The sequence below is a fragment of the Vulpes lagopus genome, chromosome 22 (assembly GCF_018345385.1).
Source record: "Vulpes lagopus strain Blue_001 chromosome 22, ASM1834538v1, whole genome shotgun sequence".
Classification (NCBI taxonomy): domain Eukaryota; kingdom Metazoa; phylum Chordata; class Mammalia; order Carnivora; family Canidae; genus Vulpes; species Vulpes lagopus.
The window spans coordinates 24,686,822-24,713,209 of record NC_054845.1 but is presented as its reverse complement, the minus strand read 5'-3'; the positions used below and the strand labels follow the sequence as shown (position 1 = coordinate 24,713,209).

The 26,388-nt window shown below is 57.3% G+C and overlaps 1 protein-coding gene across 11 annotated transcripts in view; it reads left to right on the top strand.

Annotated features, from left to right (window-relative positions):
- Positions 1-23,735, top strand: part of TNS1 (tensin 1) — a 184,964-nt gene extending 161,229 nt beyond the window's left edge. For all 11 annotated transcript variants that reach the window (XM_041737617.1, XM_041737613.1, XM_041737614.1 and 8 more), the window contains 11 exons: positions 2,970-3,168; positions 5,981-6,972; positions 10,080-10,166; positions 10,915-11,046; positions 11,395-11,487; positions 12,145-12,222; positions 14,066-14,137; positions 14,364-14,532; positions 15,289-15,357; positions 15,817-15,849; positions 18,934-23,735. In XM_041737617.1, the coding sequence (XP_041593551.1) occupies positions 2,970-3,168; positions 5,981-6,972; positions 10,080-10,166; positions 10,915-11,046; positions 11,395-11,487; positions 12,145-12,222; positions 14,066-14,137; positions 14,364-14,532; positions 15,289-15,357; positions 15,817-15,849; positions 18,934-19,078 (2,069 nt within the window). In that variant the 3' untranslated portion in view covers positions 19,079-23,735. The remainder of the gene's footprint in view (positions 1-2,969; positions 3,169-5,980; positions 6,973-10,079; positions 10,167-10,914; positions 11,047-11,394; positions 11,488-12,144; positions 12,223-14,065; positions 14,138-14,363; positions 14,533-15,288; positions 15,358-15,816; positions 15,850-18,933) is intronic.
- The last annotated feature ends 2,653 nt before the right edge of the window (positions 23,736-26,388 follow it).

The following is a 26,388-nucleotide window of genomic DNA, read 5'->3' as shown; positions in this document are numbered from 1 at the left end:
ACACAGCCTTACCTAATGGCAGGCAGGCCAGATGGGAGTCAGCATCCACGGGTCCCAGGCTCGGCTGTGTCCTGACTAGGTGACAGGGTGGTGAGGCCTGCTTTATCTCCATTTTGCTGCTGGTAGAAGGGGTACATGTACGTTTTGTTAGGGGGTGCGGTAGGGTAATGTGAGTTGCTTGCTCAGTAAAGGGACCTGGGTCCTGGTAGGAAACAGACGGCTCATTCTGTGGGGCAACGGAGAAGAGTTTCATGGGCTGTTTAAAAGGTCTGAGTAAACCAGTGATGGGTGGTGAAGCGCCCCTCCGGTGATCCCTAGCAGGACGAGAGATCAGACCTGAAGGAAGAGCAGAGAGCTGGAAGAGAGGACCTGTGACCGCAGCTGTGGGCTTGGGTAGAAGGAGGCAGCCACTGGCACCTTGACCTCTCTCCTCACTCCCATCTCCTGGCGGTCCCCCCCACCAGCCGACGCCAAAGCCTTCCAGAGCCCTAGAACCAGAGGGTCTGGGGGACGCAGTCAGTGCTGGCCTCCGGGGATGAGGAGCAGGCTGGACAGTGGACCAGGGCATCGACGGGTACAAGAGCACAGACGTCGGGGATCATCCACGGGGGTTTCAGCTGGAAATTCTGGGCTCAGCAAGGATTCCAGGGAATGAGAAACATGAATGTGCGTCTCTAAGGTCCCAGTTCTTACGTGTGTCTGTGTGGGTGGGCTGGAGGGTGAAGGTCATGCACCTACAAGCTGGTAGGATAGATGCATATCACGGGCCTCGCTGCGTCCCAGGGGGTGTGTGGGGCGCTGTGATTGTGGATCCGCAAAGAGCCTGGGGTGGCCAAGAAGCAGGTGGAGCCCCTTGTTGTCTCTCGGTGGGAGAGGGGCTGCCGAGTGTTGCAGGCACGCAGGCAGGTGAAACCGAGATCCTAGAAGGGTACGGGAGGAGTTTTCGGACAGTGACTCAGAATGGGGGTGGGGGGGGTTGACTGGCTTTGCGTGGGCTCCTGGTTGCATAGCAAGGACACAGCTATCCCCCCGAGACTGAAGACACGTGAAACTACAGGCGCCCTGAGTTTTCGCTGGCGGGTGTGTGCGCCGTGGGCGAGAGGGCGGGCTCTGGGCCAGACTGCCTGCATTCCTAGGCCAGCTCTGCCCCTTGGTCCTGTGTGAGGGGGCAAGGTACTTGCATTCTCCGATTACTTACGTTCTCCTACTTTCCTCATATAATTGTTTGCTATTTTTATCATTACTAATGGTTCTGGCTGACATGCTGGAGTGCTGGGTAGCAGCCAGCTCTCAGCGTCGCCGCGAGGCTGTGGCCCTTCTCTAGGCCACCAGGAGCCAGCCTTGAGAGTCAGGAGACCGTGGCGCTGGTACCTGTGGCCGTTGATTGGCTGTGTGTTCTGGGGCAAATCCCTCTACCTCTCTGGGCTGAGGAGACAGGTGAGATCACGGGGGGGGGGGGGGGGGGCAGCAAAGTATGGCCCAGTCTGGCCCGCTGCCTGTTTTTGTAGAGAACATTGTATTGCAACACAGCCACAGTATTTTGTTTACGAATTCTGTGTGACCGCTTGTGTGGCACAAAAGCAGAAGCCACCAGCTGCCACAGAGACCATCGACTAAGCGGCGTGGAACATTCACTATCGAGTCTTTCACAAAATGCGCGCCTGTCCTGGGCCAGAGGATCCCCGTAGCATTTCCTGGCTCCAGCAGACCCTCGAGCACAGTCGGCACAGATTCGGCACAGATTCGGTGCCTTTGCAGTGAAAGCGGCCTGAGGCTTCTGGGAGGTGGGTGGGTGGCCCCAGGCTGGGGGAAGGGGCTTTTGAGGAGACCTCTTGTGAGGCTGACCCTCTGCCTATATGGACTCCGGCTTCGGGCACCGAGGCGGCTGGTTCTCCCTCACCCTGTGCCCACACCCGGATGAGACCCCCTCATGCTCGTCCCTTGGCAGACACCCTGCCCCACCCCCACGCACTGTCACACAGTCCTGGCCAGCAAAAGCTCCAGGGGCCTGGCCTGCCCAGGGCACCACGTACTCTCCGCTTCTTCACTCTGAGGCTGGTTTCAGCCGATGCCCTGATTGTGGTCAGCATGTGAGCTGTGCTCTGATCACGTCCCACTTGGGGGAGACAGGTCGGTGCCAGGTTTGGAGGTGGTAGGAATGTCATCTGTCCCCGATCACGGCCCTGGAGAAGCCAAGAGCGGCCTGCTTCTTCTCCCTGTGTAGCACCGAGTGCGTTTCAGGCCTGGCCTCAGAGGTCTGGGAGGAGGGTCAGACGAACGCTGGCTGGGCGTCAGATCTCCTGGTCGTGCACTCCCCAGGCCTCAGCGTCCTCACCTGCAGAACGGCCTTCCTGGCACTTGTTCCCCCACCTGCCCTGATTCTTAAGCTCTTCTAAACACCAGGCAGGGATAATGATGTCATCTCGGGAGGAATGCTAAGTGTGTCAGGCAAGGTGGGTGGGAGGGTCTTGGCGTGGAAGACGCTGGGCGTGACTGGCCGGCACAGGCCCGTTGCTAGGCCAGCAAGCCTGTTTCTGGATTCTGGGCGTGGGTGGAGCCCCTTGAACCCTGGCACTGCCCCTTGAATGTGGGCAGCAGACTCCAGCCATGCCAGCGGGACCTAGGTGGGAAGAAGGAGCTCAAGGGGCTGCCAGCTATAGACGGGTGTCCTAGCTGTGACAGGAGGGAGGAGTGTCGGATGGCTCTGTTCGGAGGCAAAGCTGGGGTCTGTTTCTGGGAAGCTCCTGCGAGCGAGGCCCCTGTTAAAGGTTCTGTGGGGGCTCTCACAGCTTCTCCAAGACAACTGGGAAGAGCGGTAGGCGTGGGCAGGCTGAAGCACCAGAAGTGCCTTTTGCATGCTTGGCTGTCTTTCTGGAATCGTCCTCACAGGCTGGGGAATTCCCTGACAGGTTGGGAGGGGTCTAGGCTGCACCCCCATAGATCTCAGTCTCTCTTCTGCCCCCTTCCAGAGCCCCGGAGCTATGTGGAGTCGGTGGTGCGGACGGCCGTGGCGGGGCCCCGAGCTCAAGACCCTGAACCCAAGAGCTTTAGTGCTCCAGCTGCCCAGGCCTACGGCCACGACACGCCCCTGAGGAACGGGACCCTGGGAGGCTCCTTTGTCTCCCCCAGTCCCCTCTCCACCAGCAGCCCCATCCTCAGCGCTGACAGGTAAGTGGGGGTGACGATCCAGGCCTGGATCTGCCTAGAGCACGGCCGGGCTGAAATCACATCCAGACCGCTGTACCCTGGCAGCCAGCCCACTGGGGCGCATTGCGAGAGTATCCAGGTGCCAGAGCCCCTGGGGAGCGTGAGGGTGGGGGAGCTAGAATTCTCAGGCTGGATTCGGTTCTTCCGTCCAGAACTGTGCTGGAAGGAATTGGGGCCACCGTGGTGGACCAGGCCTTCCCCCACATTCAAAATCTACCAACTGCGATCCCTATGTGGTGAGTGCTTCTGGTGAGCCAGGCACTTCGCTAAATGCTGCATATGGTGATTTTAGTTAATCCTGAGAGGTAAGTACTCTTAGGATCCCGCTTTTCAGAAGAGGAAACTGAGGCACAGGGAGGCCAAGTGGCTTGCTCAAGGCCCTGCAGCTAGCTAGACAGCAGCAGAAACAGGATTCAGGCCCAAGGCGTCTGGTTCTAGAGCCCGCGTCTCTCCTCTCCCCTGGACCTGTGTTTGGTGCCCTCTCCGTCCCAGGATGACAGTCAGATGTGCCCAGAGCTTGGAGCTCCCAGTAGGGGGCCATTGTTTCTGGCTAGGGACGCAGAGAGGGGGGCCAGAGGTATTTGTGGTGAGGCCAGAAGGATGAGCAGTTGTCGAAAGATGGAGGAGGAGGGAATGGGCATTCTAGAAGGGCAGCACAGCCTGGGTGGGGTGTGGACCTGGTGGTGGATGGGCGACTGGCGTTCTGAGTGGGTCAGATGGAGGGGAGAGCCTGGAACCAGGCAGGGGAGGGCTCTGAAGAGGGGATGCAGTGGGGGACTGGGCCGTAGGCTTTGTGACGGAGAACGTGACGCGACACAGGAGAGGGAGCTTGAGATCGGCCCAGGCAAGGCAAAGGGTGCGAGGCATGGGGGACGGACGTGGCTAGCCTGCCCGACCAGAGCTGTCCTCCCAGAAGGAAGACTGCTGCTGGGCATCCCTTTGCATATCCACCCCCTTTCCTGGTCTGGCCTCGCTTGGGGCCCAGAAACAGTCCAGCCACCTCCCCGTATTGTCACAGGCCAGGCCCAGTGGTGGGTGGTGGAGTTGGCTGTGTGCCCCTCCCAGGTCGGGGGTGGGGGGCAGCACGGTGCGGGGGCAGAGGCTGTGTTCTTCTGCGTTCTAAGCGTTCTAGAACCTCAAGCATGCATGCAGCCCCCTCTCCAGCCCCTTGACAGAGCAGACGGGTTTGGAGGTCTGCTTCTGGGTCTGCTTTTGGGTTCAGGAAGTCTGCTTCTGGGCCAAAGGTGTAATCTTCCTTTAACGGCGAGGGGATTTTCCAAACCTGGCCAGCCACCGCTGCTCACTTTCGGGGAGCCCTGACCTTAGGAAGTTTTCACTGTTTCTCACTCAAATTCCTCCCGCTGTAGAATTGGCTCTTTTCAGGGCTCAGGAAGCTAGTGTTTCTCCGATGGGATTAATCTTCCAGAACTGCATGTCAGTGTCCCCTACCCCGCCCTGCTCAGCCTGACACGTCCTCCCACTCCTCAGAGCCCGTGTTATTCCATACCCGGAATGGCATTCCACTCTAGCTCCTTCTGGGATTCGAGGTAGACTTTTTCTTGGCCTGGCCCGTGACCTGCTTCCTGCCCTTGGCTCTCGCCTGGCCTCAACACTCCTTACAGTCTGTAGCTCCAGGCTTTGGCCCATTGTCTTGTGTAAGGACTGCCCCCCCACCCCCCGGCCCCTGCCTCCTGCCCCTTGCCCAGGGGCTCCTGGTGCAGAGCCTACGTGCTACCTCCCTATAGCCACAGCTTATGCGGGGTCCCTGTCCACCTGTGTCTCTCCTACCATGTCATCCACGGATAGGAGTCTGCGCCTGGAAGGAATCAGGATTATCTAACCCAGCCCCACCTCGTTTGCCACATGAGAAGAGTTTCACGGGTTTCCAGAATCTAGGTTTTCCAGCTGACGGGCTATTGCGTTGCACGGCCGTACAGACTTCCCCGTAACTTCAGAGAAGAGTCTGCGGTTGTGGCTATTCCCCCAGAGACGGTCCCCTTGAACTGAATTTTTATCTGAGTCTTAGAATTGGGAACGACCTCCGAGCTCATCTAATCTAACCTCCCAATGGAGGAAATCCCCCCACCCCATGACATTCAGGTCAAGAAGTGGGTCCGCTTCTGCTTAAACCCTCCTAATGACGGGAGTCTCATTACTATGCAAGGCAGCTTGTTAAGTTAGTGCCCAGATCCAACGGCTGGAAAGCAGACCCTACAATTAGCTGAAATCTCCTTCTATGAGATTTGTTGTCTTTGCCTTTTGGAGCTATCCAGGAATGAAAGCCCAGTTCCAGCACTCTTTGGTGTTCAAAGATGATAATAGCATTCTGGGAAAAGTGAATCAAGGCGGGGATACTCCCAGTAGGAACAGGAGCCAGGTGGTTTGACCCCTCCCTGGTGTCCAGTTTCTGTGATGCTGGAGGTGACACAAGGACAGCCACCTTCAGTTTCCATAGGGGAGATCCCCTTGCTTGGACTTGTGGTTTCGGAGTCGACAAGGGGCAGTGGGGAAACCGGGGGCTTTGAAATCAGATGCAGTTGGGTTGGGATCCTGGCCTTTTCCTGTGTGGTCGTGAGCTCAGTGCTTTACCTCTCTGAGCCTCTGTCTCTTCTTTGGCGGGTTCCACAGGGTGGTGTGCAAACGTCATGGCCTCCCAGCATCTGCCAGGGGAGCTCTTCCTGTTGGTACTAGTGGGGGGAGGGAGGGCTGAGTACCCGCCCCCCCAGACTCTGTCCTTCATCCTGACATCTCAACCTGCCTCCTCTCTTTCCAGCACTTCAGTGGGGAGTTTCCCATCCGGGGAAAGCAGCGACCAGGGCCCCCGGACACCCACCCAGCCTTTGCTGGATTCGGGCTTCCGCTCCGGCAGCCTGGGCCAGCCTAGCCCTTCGGCTCAGAGAAGCTACCAGAGCTCTTCTCCTCTCCCGACCGTGGGCAGCAGCTACGGCAGCCCCGACTACCCACTGCAGCAGTTCAGCTCCCCAGAAAGTCAGGCGCGGGCCCAGTTCACCGTGGCCGGCGTCCACCCGGTGCCTGGGAGCCCTCAGGCCCGCCACAGGACAGTGGGCACCAACACCCCCCCGAGTCCTGGCTTTGGCCGCCGGGCCTTCAACCCCAGCGTGGCTGCCCCCGGGAGTCCCAGCTTGAGCCACCGCCAGGCCATGGGCCCGGCGGGAACTGGTTTCCACGGGAGCACGGTCTCCAGCCCGCAGAGCAGCGCGGCCACCACCCCGGGAAGCCCCAGCCTGGCCCGGCACCCCGGCGCCCACCCGGGCGGCCTGGCATCCGGTGTGCACGGCAGCGCGCTAGGCAGCCCGGGGAGCCCGAGCCTGGGCCGCCACCTGGGAGCGCCGGGCCCCGGGCTTCCCGGCAGCCCCGGCCTGGAGCGGCACGCGGCCTACGGCGGCTATTCCACCCCCGAGGACCCGAGACCCGCGCTGTCCCGGCAGAGCAGTGCCTCCGGCTACCAGGCTCCGTCCACGCCCTCCTTCCCCGTGTCCCCTGCCTACTACCCGGGCCTGAGCAGCCCCGCCACCTCCCCGTCGCCGGACTCGGCGGCCTTCCGGCAAGGGAGCCCCACGCCGGCGCTGCCCGAGAAGCGGAGGATGTCGGTGGGAGACCGAGCGGGCAGCCTCCCCAACTACGCCACCGTCAACGGGAAGGTGTCCTCCTCGCCCGTGGCCAGCGGCATGTCCAGTCCCAGCGGGGGCAGCACGGTGTCCTTCTCCCACACGCTGCCCGACTTCTCCAAGTACTCCCTGCCGGGTGAGCCCCGCCTCCTGGCCCCCTGCGCCACCCTAGGCTCTGTCCCCGCCCGGGTCCCACACCTTTGCCAGAGAACCTTGAGCAGATCGCTGACCTGCCGGCCTCATCCGCTTTCTTGTCTGTGTAGCGGGAGCTGGAGGTGTCCTCAGAGGAAGTGTGCTGGGGGCGGGGGCGGTGATGGGGCAGGGGGCGCCATGAGGACCACGAGGAGGGGGAGGAGGAAAATACAGCGGTGACACTGCTGTTAGCCACGATCACCACCACCGGCATAGCTTATGCCGCTTGTTGAGCACGTGCTGTGTGCCAGGCTCTGAGCCACACACAGGCTGCCTGGCACAGTAGGCATTATCACGCCCATTTTATCTTGTTTTAGTTGACCTTTTTAAGGATTTTTAAAAATTATTTATTGGAGAGAGAGAGAGAGAGAGCATGCACCTGAGTGTGCATTACAGAGGGGAGCGGCAGGCAGAGGGACGGCGGGGGAGGGGAGGGAGCAAGCTCCCAGCTAAGCGGGGAGCCCGATGTGGGGCTCTACCCCAGGACCCTGAGGTCATGACCTGAGCCGAAGGCAGATGCCCTGAGCCACCCAGGCGCCCTCTCATTATCCCCATATTTTACAGGAGCAAACCGAGGCTTAGAGAGACTCAGTCATCTGTCCAGGGTCACATACTTAACAAATGGCTTCCCATCTAGGCCCTTATACCCTAAAATTTGTGCTCGTCAAGCGTTATGGGAGTTACCTTGTCATGTTTCCATACTTGCGATTTAGCATCACCTTGAAAATCTGCCTTCGAAACCTGGACCCCAGACCTGTCGGCTGCCCACAGCCCTCTGTCCCACCTCTTGATCCCACCACATGCACGCATCTCTGATAACAGATCCAGCAGCCCGACATGCCATGGGCCGAGGCCAGGGGTGTGTGCAGGGTGGGGGGCATGTTCACTGGAGTCTCGTTCCTTCCCTGAAGCCCGTGCACGTTCACACACTGAATTCTTCACTCAACCCCCATGACGGGGCACATCCCCCCTCCGTGCAGAGGGCTCCTTCTCTAAACACAAAGGTCAAGGCCTCAGCTGATTTGCAGCCTCTCAGCCAGACCTGGAACGTGACTGTTGCCCAGTGGCTCCGGAGCTCTGGGGCATTCGAGGAAGGGTTAGAATGTTTCGGGCAGCCTGGGGTGGGCCTCCCGCTGCCTGGATTCTCCGTGTGATGCTCTGGGGTCCTGCCCTGAGCCGGCCGGCCAGGGGCACCTACAGCGACCCCGTGCGCCCCTGCTTCCTGCTGCCCACCAGAGACATCTGGTTCCCAGCCCCTCTTCTTGGAGGATGGAAAACTTCTAGTAGTTGGGACATTTCCTGTTTCCCACCATCTTCCCTGCTTAAAATAGCACTGGAGTCAACACAGGAAGGCACATGGGGCTGCAGCCGCCGCTGACAGCTCATTAGGCCCCAGCAGCAGAGGGGCCGGGGCTCCCGAGCTGGGCCAGAGGCAGCTTGCGGCGCTTGCGGCCCAGCTGCCCAGCCCAGAGGCCCCCCTCCGCGCACAGCTGCCAGGAAAGGGAGCCGGCCTGTCCCCGTGCCGCCCCCCCAGTGGCCCATCCCAGGGGCCGAGCGCAGCGTTCGTTACTGACAAGTGGAAGTTGCTGGGCGCACACTCTAGCTCGGGTCTCAGGTCTGCGCCGCCACCTTCACAGCATCGTGAGCACAGACTCCCTGGGCCCCAGCTTCTCTCTGAAGAAAGGAGGGGAAAGGAACATGTGGAATTGGGATCTTCCTTTCTCCCTCCACCCCCTCCACCCCCATTTTGTTTCTTTGGTGCCAGGAGATGAAGGAAGAGCTTGGAGAGCGAGGGCCACACTCCTAATACCCAGACACGGGAGACAAGGTGTAGCTGGCATGGAATTGGCGGCTGTGTTTTCTTACCTGGGAAGGTCTTAGAGGAGCCTTTCTGAGGACCACCTGTGTGATTTGGGCAGGTCCTTCTCCCTCTCTGAGCCTACCTTCCCTCATTTGTAAAGTTAAGTGATTGGACTGGATGCTCTCTGAGCATCTTCCAGAATGTGTAGGAAGCATCTCTGGTCAGCGGAAGGTCTGGGTGAGGGTCATTTGCCAGGAAAGTGGGGTTTGTGACCCCTAGTAGATAGCCTCTAGGCCACCTCCTCCTCTGTTCCAGGGCAGGGCTGATTTTTTTTCTTTTTCTTTTTCTTTTCTTTTTTTTTTTTTTTTTTGTGACGCAGACCACGGGCTCTCCAAAGAGGACGCAGAGGGCGGGTGCTTGGGGAGAGGCGATGGACATGTATCTTTCTTCCCTCAACTTTGAGGTTGTTCTGACAAAGTTGGGAAATTCATCTTGTGGGGAAAGAGGCCCGGAAGGTGTGGTGCCTGAGCCTGTGGGAGAGAAGCTGCAGGAAGGGTTTAGTCCAAATCTTCTGGAGAAAGGAGCCAGATGGGGTGCAGGAAGGGCTTTCCTCAGCTCCACGAGAATGCTGTGCCAGGCTCTTCGACAGGAGAGCAGCTCTGTGATGCACGGCAGCTGGCAGGAGATGGGAAGGGTGGGCAGGCCACTCAGGGTCCCCACCAGCAGTCCTCTGATCGTGCCTGAAGACCCTGCCTTTCTGTGCTAGTTTCTGTGACTGCCGTAAAAAGTACCACACACTTGGTGGCTTAAGACAACAGAATTTAATCCTTCAAGGGCTGGAGGCTAGAAGTCCAAAGTCAAGGTTCTGGCAGGGTTGGTTCCTTCTGGAAGCTCAAGGGAGACTCTATTCAAGGCCTTTTTCTTAGCTTCTTGTGGTTTGCTGGCAATCCAGCAAGGGATCCCCCCAGAATGGGATGTGTCCCTCCATCTCTGCCTCCGTCGTCATGGCTCTCCTGTGTGTCTCTCTGTCTCTTCCCCTCTTCTGATAAGGACGTCCGTCATCTTGGATTGGAGCCCACTCTAATCCAGCATGAGCTCATCGTACCTTAATTATATCTGCAGAGACCCTATTTCCGAATAAGGACACGCTCACAGGCCCCTGGGCTTAGGGCTTCGACATACCTTTTTGTTGGGGGGCGGGGGATGCATTTCAACCCATCACACTGTTTCTCTCTCTGCATCTCTCTCAGACAACAGCCCCGAGACGCGGGCCAAAGTGAAGTTTGTCCAGGACACTTCCAAGTATTGGTACAAGCCTGAGATCTCCAGAGAGCAGGGTGAGTCCTGGGTGGCACCGAGGGTCCCGCAGCCCATCAGAGGTCTCGGCTGGCTGCCGCCCACCACGTCGGCCTCGGTCAAGGAACACAGCAGACTCCCTCCTTCTTGCATTATGTGTTGGTCACGGGGAGGGGCTGGGCTCGAGGTCAGACAGTGAGAGGCACCTCCCCATGGTGAAGTGTGGGGGAGCAGAAGCAGAGTTTGCAGACCTAGGTAGGGTCCTTAACAGCAGCACAGTCTGGATTTTCCAAGCGGAGTAAAACGCCAGCCGAGGTAATAGCAAATCTTAGCTCTCTAGCTACGTGAGGTGGGAGATTTTTGCACATTTTACAGAAAAAAACAAAGTCAGCATGGTGGGGCTTGAGACAAGGCCCACCTCAGGCTCCCAAGGAAGGTCTGTGTGGATGGAAGACAGGCGCTGGCCGTGGGGTCGAATCTGCACCGCTGCCCGTTTTTGTAGCTACCGTTTTCGTGCAGTGCACCGTGTCCATTCGCTTACGTGTCGTGTGTGGCTGCTTTTGTGCTGCCGTAGCAGAGCCCAGAACTTGCAGTCGAGGCTGCATGGCCTGCGAGGCCTGAAGTATTTACTACCTGGCTATTTACAGAAGACGCTTGCCTACTGTAGCGTCGGAGGACCCTTACATTCAGACTCAAGAACGAGATTCCATAGGCCTGATGAGTCTTAAGTAAGGCCATGGACATCAGTGTCTTCTCTCTTCCTCTCTCCTCATCCCCTTCCCATCCCAGCCATCGCACTCCTCAAGGACCAGGAGCCAGGGGCCTTCATCATCCGCGACAGCCACTCCTTCCGAGGGGCCTACGGGCTGGCCATGAAGGTGTCTTCTCCGCCTCCGACCATCATGCAGCAGAATAAGAAAGGTAGCACCCTCTCCTCGAGCAGGGTGCAGGACCAGGTGGTCTGTCCAGCCTCCTCGGAGCCCGAGGTGCTCAAGGACCCGGTGACCGGCAGGGGAGCTGGTCCCTGCCGAGTCAGACTCTTCAGGGAACGAGTCCTGGGCCTGGTGGTGGTTGGGGCCAGAGCACGAGGAAGCAGGATTGTCGGGACTCTGTGGTTGTGTTTGCTCGAGTAGTGGTCTCTGCATTCTGGGGTTCTGGCCCTTGCTCCCATCACAGAGCCCCATACGGGGAAGGGGTAAAGTGCTGTTGGCAGGGGTGGGAGGGCGCCAGGAGAAGTGCTCAAGCCTCATGTCTTTCTCTTCATCCCAGGGGACATGACCCATGAGCTGGTGAGACATTTCCTGATAGAGACCGGCCCCAGAGGAGTCAAGCTCAAGGGGTGCCCCAATGAGCCAAACTTCGGTGAGCTGTCCCCGCCTTCGCCTCCACAGCCTGCCTGCCGAGTCTCGGGCTGGCCCCGGTCCCCCTTGTCATAGATCAGTGAACAGTGGCCTCCTGTCCTGTGTACTGTGCCTGCTTGACGCTGCCAAATTCGTCCCACCCCACGGGAATGCGTTATTGTTAGCGTTGGCACAACCACCGTTAACAACCGCCTTTATCGATGACCCCCTCCTGTGTGAAAGTCCCTCTCCGGGAACCTAATATTACTTCTGGTCTCATAACAATCCTGCTTGGTGGGTGTTATGGTCCCATTTTACACGTGAGGCTCACAGAAGTTAGACTTACCCACGGAACACGGAGCTAACAGGTGACTGAGCCGGGATTTGATCCCGGGATTCTCTGATACCTCCGCTGTGCGGTCCTGAGAGCAGCCCCAGCAGCCAGAAGAGCTGAGGGGTTGTCTAGAAGGGAAACCTTGTGGCTGCTGGAGTCAGCCTCTGGAACCTTCTCCCTTAGATCTTGCTGACAAAGGGGGTGGATTTTCGACTTCACTGGTGGGATGAGGGAGAGGTGATAAAGAAGCTGGAGATTACGGATAGTGGGGTGGGGTGTCTGGGCTCCGCAGCACCCTGGCTGCTCCCGGTGACACTGCCCCTGACGTGCTGTCTCCTCTTACAGGGTCTCTCTCTGCCCTGGTCTACCAGCATTCCATCATCCCACTGGCTCTGCCCTGTAAGCTGGTCATTCCAAACCGAGGTAGGAACGTGAGACTCCTTGCTCTCCAAGTGCGTCTGAGCTGGCCTCCTCCTTGTGAGAGTCCACTGTGCCAGCCGCTCCAGAAGTGCGCCAGGGTTGGAGGACATGTGTCATTTTGCCAACCCAGGGAAATTCAAAACTATTCTCCTCCCTCCCACCCTGCATCACCCCCCGCCCCTTAAAAAAGAAGGAAAAGTTATTTAAAAGACTTAACTCCAGGAATACACGTAATTGACTTACCAGATTGTTCTGGAAAATTCTCTGGTGGTTTTTAGGAATTCTTTTCCTGAATCTTCAGAATACGCCCAGAGGAGGCACGAGAAGTAGGAGACGGTCACGGCAGGGGGACCGTGTCTGGAGGATGAGATGGGCGTCAGTGGGCGGGGTTCAGGGGAGGGGGGGCAGAAGGCAGATTTAGGTCATGGGGATGTTGCCCAGGTGTTGGAGGTTGGTGTGATAAAGAGGACGGAGCACTCTCTGAGGAAGAGGTGGCTGGGCTCTACATGGCGTGGGCCAAGATGGGGGCCAAGATGTTCCTGGAGTCCCCACAGTCCGCTTGGCTGTGAGGGTGTTCTCTGACGGAGGGGATATAGAGCTGGTGGGAAGTATTAATGGAACCCAAGAGCCTCGGGACCTAGAGGTGAGAATTTGAGTGGGACACCATGCCTCGCAAAGGAGACTTTAGTGTCTCTCAGAGAAGCCTTCCAGCTTTGGAGGATGGCAGATGGACATCTAAGACTCCTCGCAGCGCAGGCTTCGGGTCACCCAGCCCCACGTACAGGGGCCCATGCTCGGCCCTATCGAGGTCTAGGAATTGGAAACTCGCTACCTTCTCCCCATTCTCTCTGTGTAAAAATAGGAGGTTCAGAAGTGTCTCTGGGACTTCCTTCCAGTTTCTCTCGGAGCTCCTGGGGTTATGCCCACACACAAAACCCCCAATAGTATAATAGTATTTCACAATTTCTACATATCCAACTCAATTCATTGAATTATTATGATAATTAACCAACATTATTAATTTAGAAGTTCAAGTACACCTCAAGTAGTGTTATTAACCCCACAATTTGAACACCAACTATAGTTCTATGAAACTTAGGCAATTATAAAACTTTGATATTTACATCGTTTATTTTTTTTTAGTTTATTTTTTTTTATTTACATCGTTTAAAATGGTGCTTCTCAAAGTATGGTTCCCAGACCTGCAGCACTGGCACCCCTTCCCAGGGCTTAAAATACAAATACTTCCCTTGTTAAAAATGCAAATACTCTCAAGCCCCATCTAACGAGAAACTCTGGGGTGAGGCCCAGGGATCTGTGTTTTAATAAGCCTGCACACCAAAGTCTGGGAAACACTGGTGCAAAAATACCCCGTTCTTGTTAATATTGAAATTATACTTGTGCTGCGTTAATGGCTTGATGAATTAGGGCATTCATCGATCTACACAAAGACACATCAATGCAAAACGACAACAGCGACATCCATTGCCACTTGAAGTCCTGGTTTATGCCAGGCACTGGGCTCACACTGTACTTGGAACGTCTCAAAAACCCAACAAAATGGGTACTATTACATCTCCATTTTATAGCTACTTGGCAAATGCTGGGGCGAGGGTCTGAACCCCACGTTGTTGGATTCCAGAGCTCTCAACCCGGGTGCTGAATATTTACAGTAATCATTGGAATGTTCAGACTGGACACACACGTGCCAACTGCCAGGGCCTGTTATGAAAAGCAGTATCCATTGCACAAAGTATTTGCAGGGCTTGCCTGAGGCCCAGCCAAACTTGTGCTACTTTCCAGCTCTAGAGTTTTAATTACCAGCTGAATTAAATTTTTGTCTCAGACCCCACAGATGAATCGAAAGATAGCTCGGGCCCTGCCAACTCAACCACTGATCTGCTGAAGCAAGGGGCAGGTGAGTGGCCACCCCAGACTGGATCCCCACCCAGGCCTTTCCTCTTGCCTGCCCTATCCCTTCCTGCAGACCTAAATATCTCTGGGCAGTCTACATTTCTCTGTGCAGATGCCTGGCCTGAGGCTGGCCTAAAATTCATAAATTCCTTCCCCCAAAGAGCTGACTTGAGGTGTTATCCCCACCTACTCCAGCCCCCATAACTCCTCTTTGGGTGGGTTTATTCCAGCCTGCAACGTGCTCTTCGTCAACTCTGTGGACATGGAGTCACTCACTGGGCCGCAGGCCATCTCCAAAGCCGCTTCTGAGACACTGGCTGCTGACCCCACACCAGCTGCCACCATCGTTCACTTCAAAGTTTCTGCCCAGGGAATTACACTGACTGACAACCAGAGAAAGTAAGGCTCTTCTACTTGCTTCCATATTGGGCTCTCTTTCCCTGTGACCCGTCTGTCTATCTACTTACCCACCCACTTACCATTCATTCCTTGTATTCATCTATCTACCCACTTAGCCATCTGCCTACCCACCCATGCATCCATCTATCCACCTGCCCACTCATCCATCTACCTATCCACTCTTCCACCCACTCATTCCTCCTTCTATCTGACTACCCATCCATCCACTTGCTCATCCACTCACCAGTTGACCCACTCATTCCTGCATCCATTCATGCTCCATTTATCCTCTCCACCCATTTATCCCATCACCCATTTATATCTCTATTCATCCATTTATCTGTTCATCCATCCATCCATCCATCCATCCATCCATCTTTCCTTCTACAAATGTGCCTGCATTGAGCACACAGCCATAAATGCATAAAAGTGCTTGCTTTCTGGAGCAAAGCCTTTCCTCTCAGGCTCTCCCTCCTGCTTCTTTCCTTCCTCCCCCAAGGTTTGCTCATTTTCTCATTCTTCAATACCAATTTGTTCTTTCTTTTCCTAGTTACTAACATTTGGGACATGTTTCAATGACACATTTATCTCTCCCCATGCATTGCTTATATGAGCAGCCCAGGCTATCTTGCTTCTAAGGGGAAGGCTGGGTCAGCCGGTGACAGCCACACATGGTGGCCTGACCTGCAAACGGAAGGTGGGAAAGAGTGGCCACTTCGGTGCTCATTCTTTGATCATCTGATATCTGTGCCACAGGCTCTTCTTCAGACGACACTACCCCCTCAACACTGTCACCTTCTGTGACCTGGATCCTCAGGAGAGAAAGTAAGTCTCTTGCAGACACCTTCTCTCCCGCCTATTTCTGTAATCCTAAAGCCTGTGTGTGTGTGTGTGTGTGTGTGTGTGTGTGTGTGTGTGTATACGCGCGCGGGCGTATATCCTTGGTCTGCATGTGTCTGTGAGACCATGAGTAACTGTGTTGGGTAGCTTTTTGAGTTTTTCCCACCACAAATTTAGAGCCCCTCCCAGGGACTGGAATGCTTGCTTCCATGTCCTTTGCCATATCCTTGACCTTGAATCTGCTTCTCTTCACACCGGGGAGAGCTCCTTGGGAGACAGGCCATGGTGTCCGTTGAAGCCTCCCCTGCATGATCTTTGGCAGCTCCCATCCCGCTGGAACGGGGTCTCCCTTGCCCTCCTGCAGGAGGCCTGGGCATGCACAGGGCTGAGTCCTGGGGGGAAGAAAGTGTAGTGATTTACGCTGTGGCATCTTTCTCTCCACAGGTGGATGAAGACAGAGGGAGGTGTCCCTGCTAAGTAAGTGTGTCTTCTCCCTCCACCCCAGCTGGCTGCATCTTGGGGAGGCTTAGAACCGGGGACCGGGGGTAGGCAAAGGGCAGCAAAGGCCTTTGTGCTGGTGTCGGTCAGCATTGGAGAGAGCTTGGCCAGGCAGCTGGGTCTTCTGCATTTTCCTCCCTCGAGGCTGGAGGCTCAGCTTCCAGTCTTGTTGCTTTGCCTCTCCCGGGACCAGACCAGCAGGGACCTGAGAAGTGGGCAGAAAGCTGGCAGTTATATTGGAGGCAGTGGCCACGGGGCAGGGGGGTGTTTGAATGGTCTCTGCCCCAATCCTGGCTTCCTTCATTGCTAGTCTCACGCTTGGTGAGCTGTGAATCCCGTGGCTGGGCTCCACCTCCTCATCATAGCTTGGGAGCCCAGAAGGTCCAGATTTCGGGGATGGACCAAGGACTTTTAGCTGAGTCTTTGGGAAACCCCTTTCAGCATTTCCCAAGTGCCTGCAGGGAACGCAGCCCCAGGATGATTCAGACGGACCAGGGGGCTGACTCTGCCCTCGGGAGGCTTAACATTGGTGCAGCGGATACGACAAGTGTATCAACCCACTAACTCGTACAGTGGTTTTCAAACCATGTGCCAAGGAACCCGAGGAGCCTCAGGTTACAGCTCAGGCCTTAGGAAGGAAGGAAAACTGTCACGATTGGCAGTTATTTACCGGTAGGAATCAGGGTTTTCTCAGTGTCATGAAACCAAAGCCAAGTGTAGGAATAACCCGAGTACCACCGCTGACGTGAGCCTGGCTTTATGGCCTGTGAGTCCACAGTTTACTTTATCTGAGTCATCCAAATAGCCCCATTTTTTTCTCACTGATTGACTATAATAGGTAAATGTCTTGAGGTTGAGTAGATACATGTGTGGCCACAAATCCTGCTGTCACCTTTATGTATTTGGACTTCATGTAAGATTGCTTTAGAAAAGGCAAACCTTCACTGTTAAAAAAACATTAAATCTCCTGTTTGAGACACACCCCAGAAGGTACAAAGCACGGCTGTGTGTCGGTGTAACAAAGGAGAGGACATCTAGGCCGGGAGCGATTTGGGAAAAAAACTATTATTTTAAAAATGGATCTTAAAAGACAGTACGTTTTGGACAGAAGTAGGTGTGGGGATAGGAGGCAATTTCAAGGGGGTGGGCAGGCATGGCCACCCAACCGGAGGCTCCCTGAGAGCAGGACTGTGTTGCATGGGAGGGGTGATAAGTATTTGTCAAATGAAAAAATTTGAGGAAGGAGGCAGGCAGGACACAGCGAGGAGGCATAGGGAAGTCACCCTGGTCAGAAAAGGATATTGTTCAGCTGTAGACAGTTGGCACCATCCAGAGGGGCTGTGTGGGATAGAGGGGACGTCACCTTGCCCAAGGTCACATAAAGAACCAGCAGCCCAGCTGAAAGGAGGAGCCAGGTGTCCAGCCATCTCGAAGCATGCCTCAAGCTACCTGGGCCTGCTTTGAGTTCCCAGGGTCAATAGCGTCTCTGAGTCCCTGACCCAGCCAGGCAGGCCAGAGCTTTGTGTTTGAGGAAGGACTCGTGCTCACTCACCCCTGGGTCCCACCATAGGGAGATGGGTCAGGGACAGAGGTGGGCTGGTCCCAGGCCTGGAAATCATTCTCCTCATTCTGGAGCTGGTTGTGTGCTGAGCTTCCTGCTGACACAGGCCTTGGGGCCTTGATCTCAGGGCAGAGGCCCAGGAGGGCCTGGCTCAGGCAAGGACTGGGAAGAGGCATGTGAGGAGCCTCGGGCCCCAGATTTAAGGAGGCACTTGTTCTCGGATTCTTGCAAATGCTCCTCCCTGGCCTGGGGCTAAGGTCTCTTGCCTGGATCCATCCTCCCCCCCCCCCCCGCCACGCCCCCAGCCAAGAAAGGACTTGGCAGTTGTTGAACCGGCCCTGGGAGCCAGGAAGCTGAAATAAACAGCAGTGAGGGCAGGCGGGCCATGTTTAGGCTGGTGAGGTTGGCTGGCTCTCCACCTTGGCAGAACCAGGCAGCCAGGGCTGGCTCGCTGTGGGCCCGCTCAGAGCCACTCCCCCCCCCCCCACCCCTCATTGGCCTCCACTGCACAGAGGAGCCTGAGCGAGCCTGGAAGGGAGGGGAGGTCCTGGGGATTGGTCCATGGACCCAGGCATCCATCCCCTTCACTTGGGCAGGCCATTACCCCCAGACCTTTGGCCCTAGCCGTTCCCGGCCTCTGAAACCACGCTGGCGAGAGCAAAGCTGTAGGAGGCCTTGTGCGTACGTGTGTGCGCGTGTATACGTGTGTGTAAACACGTGCGTGCGGCTGGTGGCAAGCAGGACCCAACGCTGCTAATTTTAGCTGTTGTGGTCCAGTCCTGGGGAGAGGGGTTTCCGTCGGCATCTCCAGCTGTCCCGATTTCCCCATCTCGCTCTAATTAGCAATGTGCCGACTGGGAGGGGACCTGGGCTCACATTCTGTTCTCTGCTCATATTTTTAACTCTGTTTTGCACAGAGAATGCCAGGTCACTGCAGTTCTGGTGCCGGGAGTGGGGGTGGGGAGGAACAGGTGTGGGGTCGCCCGTCCCCTCCCATTCTCGGGAGCCTAGGAGAAGTGAGTGTGAGGGGGGTGGTGACCCCTTGTCCTTTTGTCTCCCTGGCCCTCTCTGAGGAGGCCACGCGCTTTGACAGGCAGACAGCCTATTATTCATGCGTTTTAGTGTCATGTGCCAGAATAGTCGGGGAGGGGTGGGGCTGGGAAGGACGGAGAAGCCCGCCTAGGAATGTCCCCATTTTATTTTTGGTCTCCTCCCCACCTCTTACTGTCCAGTCTCATCATATGCCTCCGACTCCTCCTGCCCCCGCTCCTCAAAGGGGAATGGCTGCCTACCCTGGGACCAGTGTCACTGTCATCTCCAGGACCTGGCTCTCTGGGGGCCGAAGAGACAGGATTCCCTCCTGTGCCTGCAGGGAGAGGTGGTGGGAGGCTGGGGACAGGCTTCGAGGAGGAGCTCGCTACCTTGGGCAGCAGCTCTCCAGGCCTGGGCCCCCCTCCCCACCTTGCCTCACCCCCATCTCCCCTCTCCTGCCCACCCCGCAGGCTCTTCGGCTTCGTGGCCCGGAAGCAGGGCAGCACCACGGACAACGCCTGCCACCTCTTCGCTGAGCTCGACCCCAACCAGCCCGCCTCTGCCATCGTCAACTTCGTCTCCAAGGTCATGCTGAGTGCCGGCCAGAAGAGATGAACGCCACCCCTCGCCCGGGGCCAGGGCAGTGGGGCTGGGGCGCGTGGGGAGGGGACCCGTGAATCCTGACCACCCTTGAATCCAGAAGGAGGACTTTGGGCCAATTTTGGAGAAGGAGAGAAGAAAGTGCAACGTGAGGAGGGGGAAGTGAATTGCGGAGGGGAAGGGGGGAGAGAGAGAGAGAGAAAGAAGGAAGAAGACGGAGGAGAATAACTTGGATTCCCCTGGGTAGACGGATACCGTGGGGCCCCCAAAGCCTCCACTGCTAACCAGGTCCCCCTAGCTCCCCCTCCCCTCCGAGAGGATGGGGCTCCTCAGAGGAGACACACCGACTCCTTGGGGTTCTATAATTTGGGAGTAAATGGAAAAGCTCTGTCTCCCTAACCCGACTGCTTTGCAAGGAGAAATCAGATTGAGGGGATCCTTTTCTGGCCGCCTCTGGGGTAGATTGGCGAAGCAAAAAGAGCCAGCGTGGGACATCGGGTGGCCCAACTTTTGCCTTTGGGAGTCTGAGACCCGAGGTTCCTGAGGTCTCTGGACTCCGCCTCCGCTGTACAGTCTGTGTGGGTGTATATATGGGGCGTATGATGTGTCCACACCCACATCCTCACATACTGGTTTCCATGTGCCTCTCAGCCAGAGCTGTAAATGCGTATGCTCGTCTGCGCCCCACGTGTTTGCACACACACGTGCATACTGTCCAAAGAAGGTGAGAGTTGGGGGTGACAGGGCAGCCCAGGGTAGGGACGTATACGCCTGTTTCCCCAGGAGAACCCCAGATTATGGTCGCAGACTCCGGGCACCTGCACCTGCTTCTAGAGGCCCTGGGTACTGCCAGCGGCTTCTCAACAAAGACCCCAGCAGGAAGGGGCTGGCTGCCCAGCAGTTACACCCGTTTTGCCTCAGCTGGGAGCCTGGAGCTTTGGTGTCGGGAGGTGCAGACATGCGTGTGCATAGCCACGGGGGAGAGATCCCTCAGGAGGGGCGGCTCTTGAGCTCTGCGGGTCTTCCCCAGGCGTGTGGCCCTGCGGCAGTAGGGGCAGGTCGCCCCGCCAGCTCCCGGCCGGACCTCTGCCCGTTCCTGGGTTTCGCGGCCCAGCTCAGCCTTTCCTCACATCTGCCTATCTGCTTGGTGCCCTTCCAGGTGTGGGGGGGATTGGGCCTTGCTGCCTTGCCCTGCCCTGCTCTGTCCCTTGGGGTCCCCGTGTTGGAGCGTGCCCTGGGGAGCCTGCTTGTAAAAGCCCTGCCCAGTGAGCCCCGGGGGAGACTCCCCAAAGGCCTCGTGCTCCCCTGAGTGAGCATTTCGGGCTCTGACATGGACCGGGCGGCCCAAGATGTCCTTAGCAGAGCTCCTGGGGCTGCTACCTGTGCCTCCCACGTGGCCTACCTACAATGCCAAAGCCATGCTGGTCCCCCTCCTGCCTTGGTTTCCCTGTCGGAGCCTAGCTGCCCATGGAGGAGAAAGGCATGCATTTAGGTCGGAGGGCCGAGAGTCCATGTGGGCAGTTGGGAAAGGCCCAGGCCGCCACCCAAGGACTCTAAGCCGGAATGGAGAATTCACCAGGACTCCAGTCTTGGGCGGCTTCTTAAGCCTATGGGATCCCCCAGAGAGAGGCATTGTACTGATATATAAATATATATAATATATATGTGAGACATACAGAATCTGTAAGCTAATAAAATATAAGAAAAGGTTAAAAAAAAAGAATAGGTAAATTGACAAGAAGTATTTATTGTTTTCCTATATTGCTTTATTGCCTCCCCGGGGATAAACCAATTCCCATCCCTTTTTTTGTGTATAAGTGAAGTCTGAAACGTGGGGGGGCCTTTATCCTTGGAGCGCGCAGGGTCTGCCGTCCTAGACGCTGCCCGGGGCTCGGTGTGGAGGGCTGCATGGGTGCTGTTCCCTTGGCTTCCCTATTTTCTGGCAAGCTGGGGGCGCGGCAGCCGGCTCCCGGAGATACGGGGAGCCTCCCCCGCCCCCACCCTGCACTGCAGGCCCGAGCAAGCAGGGGAGCCTGCGGGGCACAAGGGTGTGTGTAGCGGATGTGGGTGATTTGTGTGTCTTTTGTGTTTCTTTCTCCTCCAAGAGGCTGTATCTGTGCGGACGCTGTGTTTCAGGGAGCTGGAAAGGAGAGTGTCTGAGGGTGGGGAACAGGATCCCCGCTTCCTAGAGATGGCAACCTTCTACTCGGTGATGGAGGGTCCTCCAAAGTGCTCTTCCTTCTGAGGCATTCAAGCCAGATCCCCAGATCTACCCTGGCCCCCATTCCCTACCTACCCCGACTCTCTTCCCAGATGGGAGATATTTCCTGCCGACTGTAAATACCTTCAGTCTCCCACTGGACGTGGCCCTGGGACTCGCCCCTCCTGGTCTGCGCGTCCTCTCCTCACTTGGGGCCAGGCGGAGCGGCGGACTCTTCGGCCCCCCGGCCCCAGGGCCCCCAGCCCCTGGGCCTTTACACGCGCTTTCCCACCGCCCACCGGCAGCCCCCACCCCCGAGTCAGGGCTGGCCCACCCCACTCAGGCCTGAGCCAGTGTGACCCTGGGAAGGACTGGGGGCATCCTGGGAAGCTGATCAGCTCCCTCCCTGGCATCCCTCTGGATGGAGCAGGTTTCTGGAAGAATCATGGGGAAGGGTACCCCAGTCTCCAAGTGGCCCTTCCTTGGGGTCAGACACAGGTTGGGAGGACACTGGCTCCCCACGCCTCACAGGTTAGGTCTCTGCACCCCTGCGCGCACGCGCGCACACACACACAGCACTGCAGTATATTCTTGCCAAAGATTTCCTTTAAGAGAAAGCACTTTTAATCATTATTGTTATTATTGTGTAAATGTCTAGCCTTCTCTCTCCTCCCTCTCCCTCACCCCGTTTTGCTGTTACTGTGGAATCTGTCTGTCAGCCAGGAGAGCTGTCTGGTCTTGAAAACAGGCTGGCAGGGCAAGGGTCTGGGGGAGGTTGGCAAGGAGGACCGGGAGGGGCAGGGGAAGCTTGCCGAGTGGGGTGCAGACGCCAGGCAGGCTCAGGCCCTGGCTCCCGCGTTCCAGCCAGCGTCGGAGGCTGGCCCGGGCCTCCTGGAGGCTGGCCTGTGTGGTGTCTGGAGGGAAGGGGCAGGGAAATGACATCTGTCCGATTCAGGGAGAGCCCAGAGAGGCACAGGTGGAACAGGAGGTGAGGGCAGGCCTGGGAACAATGGAGAGGTGACCCCAGAGGGGAAATAGGAAGGAAGGGAGCATCTGGTCAACCTCCAGGGGAGCCTGGGTCGCCCCTGCCCTGCCGTCTTGGCTTCCTGGTCCCCGTGTCTAGCCAGGTGTTTGAGGGCCACGAACATGGTGTCCTAGGTTGGGGATGGGCCTTTTGACTCCCATCTTCATTGGAGTCTCTCCCCAGTAGGTCTGAGAACTCGTGGACTCCTTCTCCCTTGGGTTTTGAGGAGTCCCCATGTATCAGAGACTAGTAGGAAAGGGGTGGTGGCCAAGCAACCTGGTGGCCATAGGAGGCAGCAACCAACCCACAAGTGTGATCCTTACAAAGGGGCTCTCGGGACGGGGAGGTAGGGTACTCTGATGGGCCCGAGCCGAGGTCGGGCAGGCTCCTCCTGCCATGTGGGGTGCGTGGAGGCTTCTGGAAGTGGACCATCTATGTCCTGGACGTTTGCCCACCTGCTCTGCCTCCCGGGTCCTCCCCCCTTCTTTGGCATTTCTCAACTACCAGCCCTGGGGAGGTCAAGTGGGTCGGTGCCCTGTCCATGGGCTGCCTCCCGCCCCTGCATCTCAGGGTCCTTGGAGAGGTTGGGGGCAGAGTCCCAGAGTCACTCTTCACCCAAGTCCAGGCCCCAGGCCCCTGAGACTGGAGCTCCTGGCTGGCGTGACACAGGATGTACGCGTAGGCGTGCGTGTGCGTGCGAGTGCGGGTGTCTATGTGTGTATATTTTGCCGATCTCTTTGGGAAACGTGGGGTTAGGGTCAAAGGTAGTAGGTGGGCGGTGGGATGTCCAGTTCAACACCACCCAGCAGTGAAAGAATTCGGGAGGGCCCCCGACCGGCGGAATCTCGGTATTGTGGATGGTGAGGACTGGCTCCGCCGGCTGGGGGCCTGGGGCTCGGGCGTATCTGCTCCTTCCTGACTCCTCCGTCCTCGGGGGTCCAAGCCGTTGGAGGACTTCCGCGTGTGTCCCACACCTGGGCCCTTGCCAGCAGCGAGGTGATCGCGGACGGGTGTCCCCGGTTTGGTTTCTAATCAGTGTTAAACGGTTTGAGACTCTCCTTTGTGTCCGTGTTTGGTTTGCGTGCGAGAGTGAGCACACCTGTGTGCATGCCGCGTTTCCCCGTTTTCTCCCCTCCCTCCGACAAGCCGTTCATAGCAAATGTAAGAAATAAATACCTTGCCACACCTGCCCGCCTCCTCTGCAGGAGAAACAGAGTAACCCGGCATCCTCCCCATCCCCTGGCTGTGTATTTATATAGATGGAAATATCCTTTCTATTTTGTATCGTCGTGCCTATAACTCTGCCACCTTGTATAAACCCTGACCTGCGCTACTTCCCCTGGATATGAATGTATTGTACACCGACGCTGGCCCATCCTGTACAGCTGCTTTGTTTCTTTGCAACCCATTGTATGGCTTTATAAATGATAAAGCGAAAGAAAACCCTGTGCCTGTATCTTGCCGTGTTATTTGGGAAGGGGTCTGCTGGGTGTCCGGGCGAGCCTCGCCGCCCAGGCTCCGGGTGTGTGGTGGGCTTCGGGGCGTCTCTCGCACACAGCTCACCTGTAACCCTCCGAGCGGCTTCCCCACCGTCCGGGCCTCATGATTCTGATTGCCGTGAGTTTTTCGTCTGGACTCTGAGCTAGGAGAGAAACTCAAACTGATTTAAGGAAGAAAAAAAAAAAAGAGAAAAGAAAAGAAAAAAGAACTGTGTTGGCCCACCCAATGTGAACAAGAGGTGAGGCAGGTCCAGCTGGATCCAGCAGCTCAAACGCTGGAATCATGAGTTTGTTTCCATCACTTGGTTCTGGGCTGGCCTAGTTTTCAGGCAGGCTCTGTCCCCCCGGGTGGCACCACCACCTGCTCCGGCGTTTGGCTGCTTGGTGCTCCCAGTTTGCATCCCACTGGCACGGGAAGCCCCCGTACAGACTTCTCATTTTCTCCTAGTATTTTAAGCAACTATTAAATACTGGGACAAGTGCTCTTAGGCTTGGATAGACCCTGCCTGGGTCATATGACCAACTCGGAACCAACTAGTCTGTGCAGACCTGCCTCTTGTGACTGCCTCTGGGGCTTTCTGGGCCACAGGGACAGCAGGTCCTGCACACCTGCCGTGGGCTGGGCATTGTCACCACTGAATTTTCTAACACATGCGGGAGGTTGGTGTCAGGACATTCAAGTGACAAAGAAGGAAACCGAGTCTGTAAGCGGTCCCAGAGCTTCTAACCGGCAGAACTGGTACTTGCCCTCCTGGTGACAGCTGCATTTAGCAATCCCGCCAAGTGCCAGAGACGGTGCTGAGCACGTATGTGTGTTTTCTCACGCACGTGCACCCAGTGGGATGAGGGCTCTTCTGGTCCTCAGTTTACGGAGAAAGAAAGTGAGCTTCAAAGACGTTGGGAGATTGCTCAGAATCACCACAAGCCTGGTTGTTGTCAGAGCGGCCTGTGAACCCTAAAAGCCTATGCCTTTCTTAGCTCACACCTCCTCCTTGGCTCTTAGGGTTTTGTCTGTGAGGGAAAGACTGACGAGTGAGGGGCGGAAAGGAGACCAAACTGATGGCATTGGGCAGACGGAGGGAGCTAGTGGGCTAGGTAGTCTGGCTGGCATCCCACAGAGGGGACCAGGGCTCCAGGTGTGTGAGCAGGAGGGCACCCTCTGATGCCACTCAGCTGTGGAGTGACATGGCTACCTCGGCAGGGCCTGGGGCGGGGGACGAGAGTGACAGGCTGGGGCCTGCAGGCTGGGCTCATCCAGCTTGGCTTTGAGGGAGGCAAGTGTGCGGGCCCAGCTGTGTCCCCGTGTGCCCCGAGGAGGAGGGGGGTGGTGAACGGGCTGCAGCAGGAGGGCTACGGGGTCGGGACGTCAGTCCTCCAGACGCACCTTATCCTGAAGACTCTCTTCACCTCTTGTGCCGGTGCGGCCCCTTGCACTTGTGCACCAGCATCAACCGGGAGCTTATTGGAAAGGCATCACCCCAGACCTGCCCACAGACCCCCCAGGACACCCGCATGAGCACAGGTGTCCAAGCAGCCTGACCCAGTGTCACCCGGCTGGGACTCAAACCCAGGGCCCGATATACACTGTGCAGGGCTCGCCTGGGCACCACCTGGACGATTGATACGGTTACTGCGCTCATCTGGGCCTCCCCTGGACCCAGGTAGTCCACGGCTTCCCCTTGCAGCCCCCCTGCTGGCGGGATCCCCGAGGGGGCAGCCCTGGGCTGGGGAGAGCTGGGTGGGGGCCAGGCCTAGCCCTGGCACAAGGGCCTCCGGCTGTTTCAGGCATTTGGAGTGTGGGCAGCATCCACCCTTGGAAGAGGCAGGGACATCGGTAGGAGGGCGGGAGGGGCAGAGGGATGGGGTTGGGGACCGAAGACGAGTTGTCTCTCACTTGGCCTCAAAGTTGGCTGAAAAGTACCGAAGCTTGGGCCGGTCCCACCCTGAGGTTCTGAGCGAATCTCTCTGGAATTAGTCACCTCTCCCCCGGGGACTCTGTGGATAGCCCATGGCCACAACCACCGGGAGGACTGTTGTGCAGATGGGATCCTGTGTGGCAGGTGTATGTGCCCTCCCACAGACGTGTAGGCACTGGGGAGGAGGAAGTCCCCTCTGGATGGGCTTGGGGTGTCCCTGGGGCCCTCCCTCCCCTCAGAAGCTGAGCCCAAATGTCCCTCCTCCTGCATCTAGGGGGGGTGTGGGCCCCAACCGGCCGGAGGCAGAGCTCCTTGGGGAAGGAGAAGCTTTCTGTCCCTTGGGAGCCAGGCCCAGGCCCTCTACATGTGGGCGGAAGGGTCAGGCCTGGGAGATCCAGCTCCGGCGGCTCTGTCTCCTCGTGGGCATTAAATTCTGCCAAAGGCTTGGATTTTCCTCATTCATGGGAGAAGATGACTAATCGGTCGTCTCGGCAGTTTCTAAGCAATTCCGAGTTTGGAAAGGATACGGCCGCTTCTAAACAATGGACAGCAGGTGTGGGACCAGATGCACCTGCGCGCGGGCACACGGCCCTAGCCCGTTGGGCTGCGCTGTGTCGCCGTGTAGGCCCTGCTACCTGCCTGCCGCCCACGTTCTGGCGGGGAGACTGAGTCAGCAGTGGGGCAGG